The sequence below is a fragment of the Phoxinus phoxinus genome (assembly GCF_949152265.1).
Source record: "Phoxinus phoxinus genome assembly, chromosome: 11".
NCBI classification, from domain to species: Eukaryota; Metazoa; Chordata; class Actinopteri; order Cypriniformes; family Leuciscidae; genus Phoxinus; species Phoxinus phoxinus.
Genome location: NC_136886.1, coordinates 2,847,516 through 2,867,009, shown reverse-complemented (window position 1 = coordinate 2,867,009; position 19,494 = coordinate 2,847,516). Strand labels below are relative to the sequence as shown.

Sequence of the window (19,494 nt, the reverse complement as noted above, 5' to 3'; positions counted from 1 at the left end):
ACTGTATATATACCGTTCAAACGTTTTTTAAAATGTTTTTAAAATAAGTCTTTTCTGCTCATCAAGGCTGTTTCTATTTGATCCAAAATACAGCAAACACAGTAATATTGTGAAATATTTTTACAATTTAAAATATCTGTTTTCTATGTAAATATATTGTAAAATGTAATTTATTCCTGTGATCAAAGCTGAATGTTCAGCATCATTACTCCAGTCTTCAGTGTCACATGATCCTTCAGAAATCTGTCGATGTGCTGCTCAAGAAACATTTCTGATTATTATCAATGTTGACAACAGTTGTGTATGTGTGTGTGTGTGTGTGTATGAATTGATAATAAGAAATGTTTCGCAAATCAGCATATTAAAATGACGTCCTGAAGTAACAGTTTTCCAGACAAGGCAAATGCAGCTTTAAAAAGGAGACTTAAGAATGAATTAATTTACCTTTATTCTATTATAATAAGCCCAGAAATAATCAACAATAAAACCTTATATACAAATCATAGCGAACAGAGCCGGTGTTGTGAAGAGCACATGCAGGACAGAGGATCAGCGGCACATCACCGTCAGCAAAGTACAGGACACATCAGACAAATATACATCAGTAACAAACCACACGCCGTTCCACAGACACGGGAGGAAGAGAAGATTCATAAGTTAATAATGTCATTTCTTTTAGTACCAGTTTAGCATTATAATGAGCTATTTTCGCTGATTCGATGATTAATTCACTTTTAAATCGCTTGAGGTTGTTCAATTCGAATAGTTGGATATGCAGAACTTTGTAGTTATATAAAAAGTGAGGGTTAGTTTTCTGCAGTTTTAGTACAATAGCATGTATCTCAATTTTGTTGACTAGTACGAGTGGTAATGTTATCCCGGACACAGACGTTTTAAAATAAATCTTTGATGGGTCTTGGTTTTCAGTGCAGTGCTGTTGTAAAGAAAAGGAAAGTGAATGAGTCTCTCAGGTGGAGAGCAAGAAAGAGACAAAAGTGTTTTTCTTGGATTGATTTGAAGCAAATATTTCCAGTAAGATTGCTGCTCCCTGCTGATTGGTCCTGCAGTTCTTGTCTGGGTCATGTGATTCCTGTGGACCGCACATGTGTGTGTGTGTGTGTGTGTGTGTGAGGCTGAGGAGCAGATGCTGTCCTCTAGAGGTAATCCAGCTCAAGTGCATGACTCAACGCCTCCAGATCCGCTCGGCACGTCACTCGCCAGAACGGCATGTTCTTCTGCAGGACAACACGAGGCAACCAAGCTCAAATCATTTGAATTCATGCATTTAATATATATATGGTGAAATACCAATTACTTTATTTTAAAACACATAATGGTAGTTGAAATATTTGTCAGAAATATCTTATTTTGTGAAATTATTAGATTTATTGGACCTTTAGATAATTTTTGTAATGTTTTTGTTGAGTATCATATTTAATGCATAAGGCTCATATACTCTGATATAGTGGAAATATGATCCAAACTGAGCAAAAACATGCAATTTGGTGCAGATGTTTATGTTTATAAGACCAAAAAGTATGGAATTCTGATGCTTGTAACGTAAATCAGTGAAATCTTTATAACACTATAACAAACTACTTACATAAAATGATCTAAATATCAGTTGTCACTCATATCTGCCAATAATCTGCCAATCATATCTGCCAAAAACTATTATGCTTATAGTTTTATGATCAAAGCTCTGTAGTTTTAAAACATATAATGCAATGCAATACAATGATGATTGACAGATGAACAAATAAACCTTCCTCAAAAGCCTGATGATCATATTTGATACTCACATTTGGAGATTATTTTTTTTAAAGTGATGTATAGATAATAAAGTAAACCAAAGTTGCTTATCCAGTAAGTGTTCATCCTGAATATTAGTAACAATATAAAAGTTATTCTTATGTTTACTTTATAAAAATCAGTAAAGATTTCACTGCATGAACCACGAACTGAAGGTGGACGTTTGTATAATTATACTAAAAGGCCTTTTACTAGAGCCATAATAAAAATAATTGCATGAAAAACAGCATAATTCACCGTTCGGAAAATCCCGCCCCCCTTAGTTACTGTTGCTATGTCTGACAAGCTGCTCTCACACACACACACCATGTTCTCACGCAGTGAAAAACACATCGCGGAGCAGAGAGGAGATTGACAACACGCTGACAGACAGGACAGACCAGCTTACTTTTTGGTTTCTTTTGATATTAAACATATTAAACAAAGTCTCACCTTTCAAATTCTGTCATTTTTAAAAAGAAATGTAAACAATAAATACAGTTTTGTAGCTCTTTAAAGGGATAGTTCTCCCAAAAATGAAAAGTCTGTCATCATTTACTCACCCTCAAGTTGTTTCAAACCTGTATGAGTTTCTTTCTTCTGTTGAACACAAAACTCCATCAACTGTCTGGTTTTCAACATTCTTCAAAATATCTTCTTTTGTGTTCAATAGAAGAAAGAAACTCATACAGGTTTGAAACAACTTGAGGGTGAGTAAATGATGACAGACTTTTCATTTTTGGGTGAACTATCCCTTTAATGTGTCGTGTCAGATCGCTGTGTCGCCTCAGTTAAAGCTGCTCGTGAACCGATCATCTCTTCCTTCTAGTTCATTTATAGCATCAAATAAACATGAATGAACATCAGAAGGAATGTTGTTTTAACCGCGGAAAGACGTCAGTACTCCGTTTATCAAGTTCAAATTGTAACTCTCCTGACTGCTTTGTCGGACAAAATGGCGGACGGCGAAGTATGATTGGTCAGATCACCTGTCAATCAAGCTCCCTGCGAAGGGTCAATTGCTCATACCTTCTTGGCGACCGTCTCCTCCTCGACACCGTCTCCCACGACCACGTACACGGCTCGCCGGCCGAACCTCTGAGTCACACGCTCGAAGCAGCTTTCTTTACCTGGAACGGGCGCACAACGTTAACTATTCTGTTCCTAGATCAGGACGGCTGTGTGAAAGAGGCTGCGAACCTGTTTTGGTGGCGCTGTAGATGTTCTCGATGGGGAACGCTCCTCCCAGGCCGTAGAGAAGCACTTTAGAGAGAGCAGGAATCAGCTGTGTGGTGGTGACCATCACGTTCACACAGTTCGGTCTGGGAAAGGAAACGGATGTTTGTAAAAATGAGTCTTTCACACCTGAAAGTCCGCAACGAAGTTCATGCGTTGATACATTTTATACATTCGGTTAGTTTTGGTTTGGTTTCACATTGCAATTATGCGAGCGCACTAAATAACTTCACATGAGTCCTGTCGTCATCATCTACATGTGCAACTGGAAAAATGAGAATATGGTGCATTTATTTCAGTAATTCAACTTAAAACGTGATACTGATATATTATATAGACTCATTATTTCATACAAAGTGAGATATTTCAAGACTTTATTTGTTATAATTTTGATGATTATGGCGTACAGCTTATGAAAACCCCAAATTCAAAATTAGAATATTGTGAAAAGGTTTTCATAAGCTGTAAGCCATAATCATCAAAATTATAACAAATAAAGACTTGAAATATCTCACTTTGCATGTAATGACTCTATATAATTATGACCAATATGACTAGGAACTATTCTCTCATTCCTGCGTAATAATCCAGGAACTGTTCTGCCGTACCCACAGCGCCTGAAAATAGTCCCCAGCTCGGTAACTTCCAACGTGACCGGCACTAAGTTTGTCATATCATTGCGCTGCTGGTACGACAGCAGTTCTTGATTATTACCAGAGACAATTTATATAAGAGACATGCCACTTCCTCCATCCTCAATACAACTATATAAGGAAAACCCGTAATAGCAAAGATGGCAGTTGTATGCACATGTCCCGCCCCTCCCGCTGGAAAGCCAATCATCTGCTTTTAACAGTCAAGCCGGGAAACGTTTAAGCCTATCGTCTGGTTCCACCGACGCATGCGCACAGTTGAGGTCGTGAACCCTTGCGCATGCGTAGTAAAAGTAAACCTTTTAAACCTTATTTTGGGGCAAAGTCATCAAACTTTTTTTTATCATATTTTACTGCTGTTTCTATACATGCAGTTTTTATGTCCCGGTGACCAGTGTAAGTGCAGTTCTGACTCTCTGCCCATTCATTTAGATAGGAGTCTGGTCTTGTTAGTCCGAAATAGCTGCCCGGAGGCGTTGCCAAGATGGCGGCCGAGTGGCACGACTTGCTAAAAGGACTTTGTTATTACGCAGGAATGAGAGAATAGTTCCTAGTCATATTGGCCTAGAAAATTGCAACTTTTCATTTTCTGTCGGTCTTAGTACACAATGTAACTACAGAAGAGTCAAGTTTTAAATAGGAAAAATATCGAAACTCTTTGGTAATTTTTTTGAGAGAGATGCTAACGGTCTAATCAGATTCAATGATCTATGCTAAGCTATGCTAAAAGTGCTACCGGCAGACCCGGAGATAAACGGTAAAACTGTTTAACTTAAGTTGGAAAATGAGCCTATTTACAAAAAAAGTGGAGTGTTCCCTTGAAGTCTACAACACGCACATGTCCTTTTTATTTAGCCTGGATTATTCCTTCATCAAACGGCTGTGTTTTATACCTGGAGTTGATGAGAGCGAGGGCCTTCAGGGCCTGAGTCAGCCACAGATCCGTCAAAACCTCCATTTCCCGCCTCAGCTGAAGCCACTCTTCCCGCTTCGGACTGCCCACCAAACCTAACATTTACAAAAGCAATTTAAGATCCAAAAGAAGTTTAATACTTCAAAATAAATTTAATTTTGTAAGCCTCATGACCAGTGATTTTACAGGGTTGTTTGCCACAAAGCAAAGTCGAACATAAAATCAGTGACTCGCTGCTTTTATAAAACTACAACAACACTAATATAACAAAAGACACCAATTTACAATACATAATATTATTTTGAAATGTTTACCTTAATGATAAACCATTTGAGTATTCATCTTTAAATTAATAAATATTTAACTAAATATTAAATATGTATTATAGTAAATAAGCATATTTAAAACTAAATATATTAATATTTTTTCTCTCATTAAGAATAAAAGGCTATTGAACTATATTAATTTCTGCAAGAATTATTAACAATAATATTGTTATTATTTCTTGATATTATTAATGCTGTTAATATACTATATATATATAATATACATAATAATACAAATTATTATTGTTACTAACTACTGCCACTTTTACTATTTTTATTATAATTTTCTACCTAGTAATAGTCCGTTAGCCAGACTGTCCAATGTTTGCAGTTGCATTATTATGGACACCAACTGACGTGCGGTTACAGGTGTGTGTACCACTTCAGTTATTTTACAACGGCTTCCAGCGTGTTTCCACCAATCAGATTTCAGAAGAGGAACTAGTATCTGGTTTAGGATAGACATCTCAGGCCCTAATTCCCCATGTCGTCCGAGTTGTTCTCACCTCCTACATTGTTCTTGTATGTGTTGTAGATCTCTTTGACCCGCCGGTAGCGGAAAGCGAGTTTCCTCATCCAGTCGACCCCGCCGTGAACACCTGAGCCCAAGCAGAGCGTGCCTCCACCTGCGGGACTCTGGAAACCATCTGTGCCGAAGTTATACGTGCTGCAAGTCCAGACACACACACACACGGTCAGCTTACATCCGCTCTACACACACCAACACATTATATCTCCTAGCATGCTCCTAAAAGTGAGATTGATATTCATCGTAAATTGTCTGGAACCAGGGCGAGGGTCTGCCTCCAAACTGGGATGAGAGACTATAATGTTTTATAGCCAGGATGTCAGCGCTGCATTATGAGAATTCTGTCTGTATTTATTCACCATGTCATTTCACAAAAGGAAATGAAAGAAATATTCCTGATGCTTTTTGCATACCGTATCAGTTCATAGTAAATACATTGGGAAAAACTATAAATTGAATATATATTGGATATTTTCAGTAAAAAAAAAAAAAAAATTATATATATATAAATTCATATAGACTGCCGATGTAGTATTTTTTGGGGGGAGTGTTTTTGTACTTTTGCAGCTTTTTGAGAAAAATATTCCTGCTGCTTTTTCATATTGCATCAGTTCATAGTAAATACATAAATATATTGAAAAAAAAATCAGTATATATTGAAAAGATATTTTGAGTTAAAATCGATAAAATATTATAAAATAAGCTATTTTAGTATTTTAGCTACAAAAATTTTTTTTTGTCCTTTTGGAGTTTTTTTTTATATTTCTGCTGCTTTTTCATATCACATCAGTTCATAGTAAATTAATTAATTACAAGAAAAATATTAGATATTTTCAGTAAAAATAAAAATTAATTAATTAATTAAAACGATTTACTAAATCATTTAGAATGCTTATATTATAGTGTTTTTGTACTTTTGGAGCTTTTTAAAAACATTTTTATATAGCATCATTTCATAGTAAATAAATGATTAGAAAAAAAAAAAAAAAAAAAAACCTGTAACAAGATATTTTGAGTAAAAAAAAAAAAAAGATTTTAAAATACATTTAAATCAAAGATATTTACTAAACAATATAGACTGCTTTTACTGTACTTTTTTCATAGCTTGACAGATGTGGTCGAAATGTGTGTTTGGAACAAGACGGTTAGTAAACAATGACAGAAATGTGATTTTCTAGAGGACTGTGCTTCAATAATTCGGTGGACACGCTGTTAAACGTGTGATTAATGTCCATCATAAAGAGTCTGGAAGCGGATATTGAGAAACCATCATAAAAACCAACAGCCTTTAATACTCAACGTGTCAGTAGCATTCATAATGTGAAGAAAAGGATCCCTTTATGGCACATAATATGGATTTTATTAGAAATGCTCACGGAAAGTCATACTCTACCTCAAGTCCTGCCCATTGTCATCCGAGGCCACATCATCGATGTGAACTTGGTCGCATTCCTGGGAAATGAAGGGAAAGCAGATATGCATGAGGTGTATATGTTTCAGTGCAGTGATGTACGGTGTACAGACAGGTTCGCCCGCCGCCGAGCCTCGGGGAACGACGCTGAGCGAGACTGAAATATTAAAAAAGGCCAACAACACAAAAGCAGGAACAGGCCAGCGAGACCCAAGACATGCAGACGCCTTGAACACCGGAGGGGGAATATCCCAAAGAGCCTCGCCATCTAAACCCGATACCGTGCGCTCATTAACGCCGCGCATTAGCCGCTGTCTTGGCCGAGTTCACGCGTGCGACTGCCAGTGTACACGAATTACGCTGGGCGATGTATAAGCTGAACATCTGCTCTTCACTGGAGATGATTATCTAGTGTTGATTTAGCGACACATGTAGATTTGATAAAGATTTGGATTCGCTAAACTGAATTACACTAATCAATGCAAAACAATTACTCGGCCTTTAGCACTGACTAAAGCTCACGCTCTCCTATTGTTTTTCATATTTTCACAGATATGCCTCATGTTTAATATCATAGGTCGGACCTCCCACTGACTTCAGTTCTTAAATTAATAATTATAAGTAGATTTTCTTTTTTACATTTTCTGTTGGAAATATAAGCCAAGTGATACTTTTTTTAGTTTTTATTTTTTTTTATTTTTAGTCATTCCTTCTTCAATGTTCTTCTATTTTATTATCGATGGTCATACATGAACTTTGTTTTCCAACCACCTATCTCTGATATTAATCACCCATCCTAAACTATTAAACTGCTTCCCTACCAGACATTAATATGATTTTTCTGATTAATTAAAGCTTTAAATGAGCGCGTTAGGCCATCAATCGCGCTTGTGTTTGTGAGCTGTGCCGTTGTTCTGCCCGCGGCATCTTTCTGTTCTCCGGCTGACAGACAGATTTGAGCGCTGAATGATTCCTTGGACTATTTGAGGGCAATTACAGGGAACACAGAAGAAGAGGGACGGGGCTGTGATTAAAACCTGTGCCCTCCACCCCTGAGCTGTCGTTCCTCCCCGGGACAAATCTTCTTTTCAGTGTTGGCCACACACCCCTACTTAAGCACTCAAATGTTGTCATTTTTTTTGCACCGCCTCCTCGAAAGCTTTTAAAGAATCTAATCCCTCCTTTCTTCAAGCAGAGGGCAAACTGAGGTCTTTCACACACGGACTCTGCTTTTAATGTCAGGACTGTTGAACAAACACTTTAATGTCCTAAATGAACGTGTGTGTGTGTGTGTGTGTGTGTGTGTGTGTGTGTTTGTGTGTGTGTGTGCTCTTCTTTATGTGATTTATGAGGACACAAATTTGTATAATGACATGTGTATTACACTGGTATTACAACTTAAACATGGTTTATGAGTCCACGTAATTTAAATAGCTTAAAAAACATAAAAAAAGTTTTATTAAAAATGTAAAAATGCAGAATGTTTCCTGTGATGGGCAGGTTTAGGGATAGGGGCTGTGTGTGTGTGTGTGTGTGTGTGTGTGTGTGTGTGTGTGTGTGTGTGTGTGTGTGTGTGATGGGCAGGTTTAGGGATAGGGGCAGTGTAAGGGGAGAGAATATACAGTATAAAAACCATTACGCCTATGGAATGTCCTCACAAGTTTAAGAAAACAAACTTTTGTGTGTGTGTGTGTGTGTGTGTGTGGCTTGGTTTATTATACATTGTGGGAACCGAATGTCCCCACAAGGATAGTAAAACCTGAGATCACCTCCATTGTGGGGACCAGCCAGCGGTCCCCATGAGGGGAATGGGTTAATAAACATACTAAATTATATATTTTTGAAAATGTAAAAATGCAGAATGTCTCCTGTGATGGGCAGGTTTAGGGATAGGGGCAGTGTAAGGGGATAGAATATACAGTTTGTACAGTATAAAAACCATTACGCCTATGGAATGTCCTCACAAGGATAGAAATGAAAAACTGTGTGTGTGTGTGTGTGTGTGTGTGTGTGTGTGTGTTTACCAGTCATAAATATTTCTTACCACCCATGAATCTGTATTTTGCATCATAAACACTAGCACTAAAAGTTTGGGATCAGTAATTTTAATTTTTAATTTTTAAAGAACTTCCTTTTATTCAGCAACTGATGTTTATAATTTTTACAAAAGATTTGATTTCACATAAATGCTGTTTTTTTTAACTTTCTATTCATCAACAAGTCCTGAAAAATGTATCTCGGTTTCCACAAATATATTGCAAAAAGTATTTTAACATTGATAATAATCATAAATGTTTCTTGGACAGAAAATTAGAATATTATACTGATTTCTGAAGGATCATGTGACACTGAAGACTGGAGTAATGATGCTGAAAATTCAGCTTTGATCACAGGAATAAATTACACTTTACTATATATTCACATAGAAAACAGCTGTTTTAGATTGTAATAATATTTCACAATATTACAGTTTTAATGTATTTTTGATTCAAATAAATGCAGCCTTGCTGAGCAGTTTTTATTTAAAACAGTAAAAAATCTTACCGACCTCAAACTTTAGAATTTGTAATGGTAGTGAACATATATATATATATTCATTAAACATGAACATGTGTTTTTTCTTTTTTTCTTTGCATATTTGAGGCAAACAGAGCAGTTTGTTTTTGCAGTTGTCAAAAAAAAAATAGTTCCTCATATTTTTGTCTGGTGGCTTAATGCGAGACATATTCCAAGTATGTCACGACATAGAGAACAAAAAAATAAATGTTGTCCTGCAGTCTTATTGAAAAGCAGCATCTAATTAGCAAAAATATTGAACAAATGAGGGGCGGGGAATATGAAGAGCTCTGTGAATTCAGCATTTTTTAAAAGCAGGGCCAGCGTTTACAGAGAGGGACCAAGTTTAACTTTCAAGTCATGCACGATTCTTAAATGAATGAGTTTTGCATACATGTGATCTCTATCCTTTGCTGCTTTGTTCATGAACTGTTCTTTAAAGCCCTGAGTTCAAGCACTTTCTGGATATAGAGTTTCTTTGAAGCACTTTCTGGATTTAGAAACTACAACAATAACAGCTTAAATATTTCCATATTAAATTTTTTCTTCATTAAGAATATGCACTCGCACTCGCACCAGTTTTGGAGATAAACCACACACTCTTGTTTTAGCAGAAGGCTTTGTCATGTAGGTTCAACTGTGTTAGTTGAAGAGCGCAGACTTTATCACTCGATCTTGTGCCATCCATGCAATAAACGCATGTCTTTAAATGAGCGGTGTTTACGTGGGTTGAATTGACGTAGATCAGCGATGATTGACAGGGCAGGGACACCTCAGGGGCCAATCAGATTTCAGCTAAAGTGACAGGTGCAGATTTAGACCAATAAGAGAATTTTATTACATGGCTCTCTGGAATACTTGGTTCTGATTGGTCAATCACAGCATTCTGCTGCAAATAAATTTTTTTTAATGAACCGACCATCAACTTTTGTGTCTTATGCCTCATAACACTCTGTGCTCTCTTTCTTCTCATGTTGTAAAATAATTTACCTGGTTTTATAGCTACGTTTTTATAATCCCAAGTGGTTTTGCTCACCTCCAGGTCGTTAAAAAACAGACGTGAATCGGCCAGGTTGAAGATCATCTCCTCCATCCACAAGCCCAGAGACACTGCCTTGCCGGAGTCCTGGACCAGAACATAAAGAGCCCGTCAAATGAGTTTTCATACCTGGTGTGACCTTGAGTGACAGGTGATGATTATATTATCTCGCTCTTGTTGGAGCGTGCGGTACAACAGGTTTTTTGTCTGACAAGAATGCTGATCAGTTTTAATCAGAAACATGCCAAACTACAGCTATTTCTCTTTCTTTCTCATTTTCTCTTCCTTCTGTAGGTGTAGCCATAAGCTAAGGCATTGTGCGCCGCTAGCTAACAGGCGTTTGGCGGTCGATCAAGCTACAGGTGTCAGCCAGAGGTTAGTGTCAGATTAACTGTGAAACGATTCTTCCTCTACGCCTAATCATTGTTGGCGAAAGCTGTAGCCACAGGAGCTGCGCGTTTGTCCTGCTTTAATTAAGATAATAACCCATAATCTACCGCCATGAATGGACCACTTTATTACAGGTGGCAGTCAAGCGCAGGATAAGAGATGTACCACCAATGAACAGTTCAGAATGGACTTTTTATGAAGGACTGTAATAAAGTTACGACATATGGGAAAACAAAAAACTTCCTAGTTTATGGCCAAAATGTTTTAACTTTTTGATTCAACAGTCGAAACTTATTGTGAATTTATGATTGAAATTAGCATGGTTAAAAAAATGGTTAATTGAATTTTAAATTTTCAAAATGTACATCAGAGGCAAACTCATGTGTAAATGTTATTTTGTAATTTTATATTTGATAAAAATTAATCAATCTTCATCTGTGATATATTTACCACGTATCTGATTTAATATATATTTATATTTAATATATTTACTTCATTTTATATTTACACATTTATATTTTTTATCTATCTATCTATCTATCTATCTATCTATCTATCTATCTATCTATCTATCTATCTATAATTATATATATTATTAATAATAATATACATTTTTATATAGGCTACTGTATGTTATATATTCTAAAAATTCTTAATTCTTCATTCTTTTTTTATATTTACATATATAAATAAGATAAAATGTAAGATAAAATAAAAATAAATAAATTATAAAATATAAATATGTATATGTATAATCAATATCAAAATTTTTTTTTTTTTTTTTTGAGGGGGTGCCATAAAGGATTGTGATCATTTAGACTGGAAAAACATAACTTTATGTGCACATTGAGATGTTGAGTTATGTGTGTATACATAGATAAATGACACATCGAATGGTAAAGAGAATGCAATAACCTCTGACGTTCACCTCAGCTTAAAAACACACATTAGAAGACGGGCGTCTTTCAACACTACGCGTGGTTTTGTCTTCAGTGTGTCGAGTCTTGCTGTGGGCCAATCACAGCTCAAACTGGCTCTTTATGGCTTTGACATAAAGTACGAATAAAAAAAAAGCGAGTTAAATATCATGTTACTTAAAGATGCGAAATCTGAGCCAATGCAATCGCGGCTCTTTGTCAGACGGTAAGCAGCTTTGTCATGACACACATCAAACTTGTTCCTCTTTAACTGCAGTTTTATATGGATGTTTTCTTTGATTGTCTATCTCCAGTGGACTCCTGCCCGAGTAATACGCTATTTTGGAGTCTTTTTCCTGGATCTGAAATTAGACACATTAGTCACGGTAACATTTCTGCAGTCCTCAAAAAGAGCTGCGCTCTCGAGACGGCCAGGCGTTTCTCAGAGTCTCTTATGTGTCACGTCAAATCCGCAAGGGATCGTGGGAATTCAAAATAGATTGCAGGCCAAGAAAAAGAAACATGACCATTGTTTCCTCATCAGCTGCCTGGAGATTGCGTAGAAGTTCATGTGGCGTCAATCAAATCAGAGCGGCCAAATAACAAGAACGCTCGACTGGAGCTTCATTATATCTTTCACTGTTCATTTCATTCTTCCGCATTTAGTTTCTTACTCTAAAACAGCTGTGGAACCATATTTACTTATCAGGGGAAATAGATTGAATCCTTAAATGCAGTTCTTTTGAACTTTTTACTCAAAGAATCCTGAAAAATGTCTTTCTTTACAGTACATCTGATCAAATAAATGCTTCTTTCTTACCGACCCCTAATGCTTAAACAAATGTATATGTGTGTGTGTATATATTATATATATATATATATATATATATATATATATATATATATATATATATATATATATATATATATGTGTATGTATATATATATTTTTTATTGAAATTTATTAAAAAGATTTCTGGTACAGGATATACAATCCTCTATTCCAGGCTCTAAAAACACACACAAATATAATAAATTAATAATTGAGTTTTTCTAACAATCATAACTAAATTACATAAATTAATTTACATTAGTTAATAATACGCTTTGTAATTATATATATATATATATATATATATATATATATATATATATATATATATACACACAATTCTGATTAAACACATGTATGTGTGTGTGTATATATATAAATATTCCATTTATTTGACAAAAAATACTGTAAAATAAAATAGAGCGAGATATAAAGCTATATATATATATATATACACACACACAAAAGAATCAAGAAAAAATAATAATAATTTATATATATATAATTTATTATTTTTTCTTGTTATTAGTAACAAGAAATATATATATAAATATTTTTTTCTCTTCTTTCTCTCTCTTGTTACTAATAACAAGAAAAATATATAAATAATTATATATATAATTATTATAATTTTTTTCTTGATTCTTTCATATATATATATATATATACACATTCTGGATTAATAAAAATCTAATCATCATTCCATTGTAATTTAATACATAAAATGTTTTTGGGGTTGAATTTACAGTCCAAAAACCGGAATAAACCAGAGTATTGTCTTGTAAAGCAGAACTACAGCAGTGTAAAGTGAAGTGGTGCGAGTGGAGGAACTGGTTTGTACCTTGCCGAAGCGTGTGGAAAACGTCCCCGTGAGGAGCGAGTGGAAAATGATGATGGTCTCATCCAGGTCCCAAATAAACACTCTCTACACACACACACACACACACACACACACGATGAGCATGAGCACAAAAATAATCTGCTTACTAGTCAAGAGAAGTATTTACTCCAAAACACTGCATAATATCTCACTGTTGTGTTTATGATAAAAAAACGTCTGATAATTGCAGCCACATTTCACAGCTGAAGGGCAAACGCTCTCGATCTCACATCACACTGCGTGTTGTGCAGAAACATCTTTCCAGTTTCTTTTGTCTGGTAATTAAATGCTTATCACTTAATTCTTTATATTTTAATATGCAATGTAATGCAACAGAGCTTTTTGTAAAGCAAAGAAAACACAAATTTATTTCAGTCTGCCGTTGTTCAAAGCATGTATGACTTTGAGATACGTTTTATTTCGCTTTTTAATTTTTTTTTATCAGTCCATTGTATGAAAAAGACAGATTGGAGATTCAGAGGAGATTGGAGATTGTTAAACATGCATCCGGAAGAAAGTCATACAGGTTTGAAACAACACCAGGATGAGTAAATGATGATAAAACGTTAATTTACAGTGAACTATCCCTTTAAATGGTTGTCTAATCCTGAGGCTGTTGCCAGACATCATTGCACAACTGGACTGTTGGATGTGAAAGTTGTCCCTGCGGTGCGCAGCACAGGAATGTTAATGAAAGACGTTGTGTAAGGGACACCGTGAATGCCAGCATCTGTACCTCAATGTCAGAGTCCAGAGGGGGTCCGGGGTCATTGGCCCGTTTCCGGCCCCTGAGCTTCACATCCGAACTGCGTCTCGCCGGAGCGCCTTCCTGATCCTTTCCTGGAGTCGGGGGACTCGTGGGAGCGTGGTACTCTGCTGGTGGACACACACACACACGCGGACACACACACGCGGACACACACACACAGACAGACACACGCACGCGCACAGACACGCACACACACACACACACACACAGACAGACACGCGCACACACACACACGCGCACAGACACGCACGCACACGCACAGACACGCACACACACACACACACGTGGGCACACGTACACACACACACACACACACACACACACACACACACACACACACACACACACACACACACACACAGACAGACACACGCACGCGCACAGACACACACGCACACATACACACACACACACACGTGGGCACACGTGGGCACACGTACACACACACACACACACACACACACACATACACACACACACACACACACACACACACACAGACAGACACACGCACGCGCACAGACACGCACGCACACACACACGCGGACACACACACGCGGACACACACACACAGACAGACACACGCACGCGCACAGACACGCACACACACACACACACACACAGACAGACACGCGCACACACACACACGCGCACAGACACGCACGCACACGCACAGACACGCACACACACACACACACGTGGGCACACGTACACACACACACACACACACACACACACACACACACACACACACACACACAGACAGACACACGCACGCGCACAGACACACACGCACACATACACACACACACACACGTGGGCACACGTGGGCACACGTACACACACACACACACACACACACACACACACACACACACACACACACACAGACAGACACACGCACGCGCACAGACACGCACGCACACATACACACACACACACACATGTGGGCACAAGTACACACACACACACACACACACACACACACAGACAGACACACGCACGCGCACAGACACGCACGCACACGCACACACACACACACACAGACAGACACGCGCACACACACACACGCGCACAGACACGCACACACACACACACACACACACACACAGAGAGAGACATACAGTCAAATAAAGAAATATTCAGACACCAGGTATAATTTTCTATATTTTTTTACTAGTGTGTGCAGGACACTATAGTTCATTTATGTAAGTGAGGAGAGCAAAATCAAGTAAAGTGTGAAATATTATACACTAAAAGTCTTCATACAGTCACCACCAGTAACATTTGGGACCAAAAATGAGTTTTCTTGAATTGCTAATGCGAGCTTTTTACACCACAGACTGAACTAAATGAAGCATTGCTTGGTGATTGGTTGAGCTAAACACAGTATGTTAAGCAGCCTCGTCATTTCTGACCATAGAGCTCACCTGTGTGGGATTCTGGGCTGTGATTGGTCGATACAGCGGGATGATCTGTGTGCTGATAGGGTATCGCCGTGGTGATGGCAGAGGGGGTGATGTTGCTGCTGGTGATGTACGGGCTGTTGTAGTGTGTGTTGTAGTATGGAGAATATTGACTTTGGCTGTAGCTGGAATATGAGGAGAAATCCTGATGGAGACAAAGACATGAATGAATAATCTCAGACAACTATATATTACTTTTATATTGGTTTTATGTCTCATTTTTTTTTATTGAAGTCCATCTAAACCCTACTATGGCAGTATTGGTTCACTTATGGTTGTCTGATTACAAATTTCATATACCATAATAACTCAATTATTATAGTCCCATTGCTAAATATTGCATGAACTAACCATGAGCAATACATTTGTTGCAGCATTTATTAATCTTTGTTCATGTTAGTTAATAAACATACAACTGTTCATTGTTAGTTCATGTCAGCTCAGGTCTATTAATAAATATTAGCTAATGTTGAAATGAACAGTAAGTATGATTAATAAATTCTTCAGAAGTACTTTTCGTTGTTAGTTTATGTTCACATATATAGAGAGACAAAATCATATTAAAGCAGATTTCAGATAAAAATGTTTTTGTTTTAAGGTTGAAAAGTTTACAAGTTGGTAGTATTTTTTCATAATATTATTAATAGTTTTTTTAATAAGTATTCCCTATAAATGGACGTTTATTCCCAAATTACATAGATATAGATACAGTAACAATATTTGATATAGAGATTAACGCAGCTATAAATATATATATATAGCCTATATATATATACACTGTAAAAAAATATTTTCATGATTTGCTATCACAACTTTTTTATCTTTTGTCAAATTAACTTTGATAACTAATGTGGTGAAGATAACACTATTTTGAGTTTATGTTTTTTAAACCATTCTTCTTCATTGTATTAACTAAATTTTTTTATTACAACAAACTAAAAATTTTAAGGCAACAAGGTAACTTGCTTTTTTAAGTTAAACCAACAGTTTTTTTTACAGTGAATATTATGTATTTTAGTATTTTACTTTTCCCTTACTATTTAATGTAAAGTGTTTTTAAAATTGTTTTTAAAGACAAATCTCTAAACATTCGAGATACATTGACTTGAGAAGCAAAAGAAAAAAAGAAAGAAAAAAAAGATGCAAATGAAGTTAAAAAATTTACTTAATTCAAAGAGAAAATAAGATTTTTTTTTCTGGCCCAATTTTTTTTTAACGCAAAAACTCGCGTTGAAAAAAAAAACGTTGGTTCTCAAGTAAATGTATCTTGATTTAAGAAAGTTTAGATATTTGTACTGGAAACAAGACAAAAATACTGAGGAAGAAAATCCTTTTTTTGCATTGATGGCTAAAGTGAAACTGTAATATACGGGAAAAAAAAGAGAGATGATTTTATAATTATGATATATTGTAGCCATGTGACTCTTCTGGGCACAACAGTATATCTTCACAGGAGTACGCCCAAGCGTCCATCAGAAGGTTTTCCTGACGTGACCCACCTGCTGTGTGGCGCTGAACGGCGTTGAGCCGGCGATGCTGTTTGCACCCTGGAAAATTCCAGAAGAAATGCTGCCGCCTGGAAAAGAAGCACACAGCCAGTTTAAGAGCGTGGTTTGAGCTGACTGTGGTAAAGACTGGGCCTGCCGCATCCAACACAAACACCGCGCAGGAAACACGACAGGCAGCGGCTGGTGAAATACAGACACGGTTACAGCGCTCGCACAAACTGTGCATGATTTATGACTCGGAAAACAGTTCAGGTGGAGCCGCTATCGGACGCTCAGGGTCGCGATGTCTTTCTCCAGACCCGTCCCGTTCCCTTTCGTCTGTCTCCTTCCCTTCACATCCACGCTCGTTCTCTTTCTGAAACCTGCCCGAGATAAACGACTCTGTCAAACCGGCACCAGATCTCGGAGGACGCAAACGAACGGGCTTCAGAGGGGTGGGGGGGGGGGGGGGGGGGGGGGGGGGGGGGTGGGGGGGGGGGGACGTGGGCGAACGCGTTCCTGGTGTTCTCCACAGCGCTGAAACGCGAGGACCTTTGGCACCCGGAGAAGGGTTATTTATTTCATGCTACAGCGGCTCTCCTGTTGGAATCCGCCTATAAATCAAACGAGACCGGCGAGATGTAGCGCGAGACGCAGGAGCCGCGTTTTCCCAGACCCATTAGAAATCCATCCATTTCACGAGCAGACAATTTTACAGGAAATGATGTCTCGGGGTGCTTATGAATTACAGTAAATCACTATAATACCTAATAGATTATCCGCTATAGCACTAATAATAACTCATTGATTATGCTAATTGGACAGACCAGGAAGTAGATGTCATATGACTTTGTGTATCTCCATGTCTGTGGCTCACTATTACGCACGCAAGCACACACACACACACACACACACACACACACACACACACACACACACACACACACACACACACACACACACACTTTTAGGTATACATGTGAGGACATTCCATAGGCGTAATGATTTTTATACTGTACAAATTGTATATTCTGTCCCTTTACACAGCCCCTATCCCTAAACCTGCCCATCACACACACACACACACACACACACACACACACACACACACACACACACACACACACACACACACACACACACACACACACACACACACACAGACTCATGAAATGTCGTCATAAATCATGTTTAAGTTGTAATAACAGTGTAATACACATGTCATTATACAAATCTGTGTCCTCATAAATCACATAAACAAGAGCACACACAAACACACACACACACACACACACACACACACACACACACACACACACACACACACACACACACACACACACACACACACACACACACACACACACACACACGTTGTGTTTTCATATTTTCATACTTTCCATAGACAATTATTTTCATACTGTACAAACTGTATATTCTATCCCACGAAACTGACCCTATTTATTTGATTAAAAAAACAGTCCAATTTGTCAAATGTTTTTTTCAGGACTTTTTTTTTTACTTTTTTTTTTTTTTAGAAAGATTGAATAATGCTATTTATTTTGAAATAGAAATCTTTTGTAACACTATGTCTGTAATGTAATTTGTTGATCAATTTAATGTGCCCTTGCTGAATAAAATGTAGATTTCTTTCAAACGAAATGATATATTGTGACCAACTGCTTTCAAGCACTATACTATACATGCACACTATATTTCACATCTTCAGAAGTCAGATGTGAACAGACTGATATTCAAGTCAATATTCACTGAACATCTTCCAGTCCGCTGTAGCACTTAAAGCTACACTGTGTGATTTTTACCCCCATCTAGCGGTGAAAAGGTGTATGACCATCCAGTGAATATTAGTTTCTGTTCCTCTCAATTCCGATTTCGTTTTAACTCCTACGGTGGCCAATGTAGTCCAAGATTAACATGGCTTCCAGTTCGACCTCGTCCATGAGTATTCATGAGTACGTCCAAGTGATGAGGTTACTTTAGAAAACTATTATAATTTGCAGTAATTTAATTTGTCAGTTAACATATAGGTTATGACATCTATGTAAAATGAATAATAGTTTTATGTTTTCGTTATTTTTTTACCATTTCATTGCTAACATCAGCTATCAGGTTCCCAGACGAATGCAAGCTAATCTTAGTAAAGTAACTTTTATCAGTGCTATCGTTATTCTGTATATTGTACGACATCACTAGCGTAAGGCAACGTTTACATTGTAGGCTATATCATTTTCTCCGTGAGCAGAGATCAGTGAATTGCGGAGACGCGAAAGGCGAAGCT

The 19,494-nt window shown here is 37.3% G+C and overlaps 1 protein-coding gene across 3 annotated transcripts in view; it reads right to left on the bottom strand.

The window, feature by feature from the left end:
• Positions 1–430: 430 nt before the first annotated feature.
• eya2 (EYA transcriptional coactivator and phosphatase 2) overlaps positions 431–19,494 on the bottom strand; it is a 45,913-nt gene continuing 26,849 nt past the window's right edge. For 2 of the 3 annotated variants that reach the window (XM_079627188.1, XM_079627189.1), the window contains exons 6-16: positions 17,208–17,284; positions 15,673–15,853; positions 14,210–14,349; positions 13,435–13,518; positions 10,452–10,541; positions 6,842–6,900; positions 5,426–5,586; positions 4,574–4,688; positions 2,992–3,113; positions 2,821–2,921; positions 431–1,235 (exon numbers count right to left, since the gene is read on the bottom strand). In XM_079627188.1, coding sequence (XP_079483314.1) covers positions 1,155–1,235; positions 2,821–2,921; positions 2,992–3,113; positions 4,574–4,688; positions 5,426–5,586; positions 6,842–6,900; positions 10,452–10,541; positions 13,435–13,518; positions 14,210–14,349; positions 15,673–15,853; positions 17,208–17,284 — 1,211 coding nt within the window. In that variant the 3' untranslated portion in view covers positions 431–1,154. The remainder of the gene's footprint in view (positions 1,236–2,820; positions 2,922–2,991; positions 3,114–4,573; positions 4,689–5,425; positions 5,587–6,841; positions 6,901–10,451; positions 10,542–13,434; positions 13,519–14,209; positions 14,350–15,672; positions 15,854–17,207; positions 17,285–19,494) is intronic. The other variant, XM_079627190.1, reaches the window with a different exon arrangement.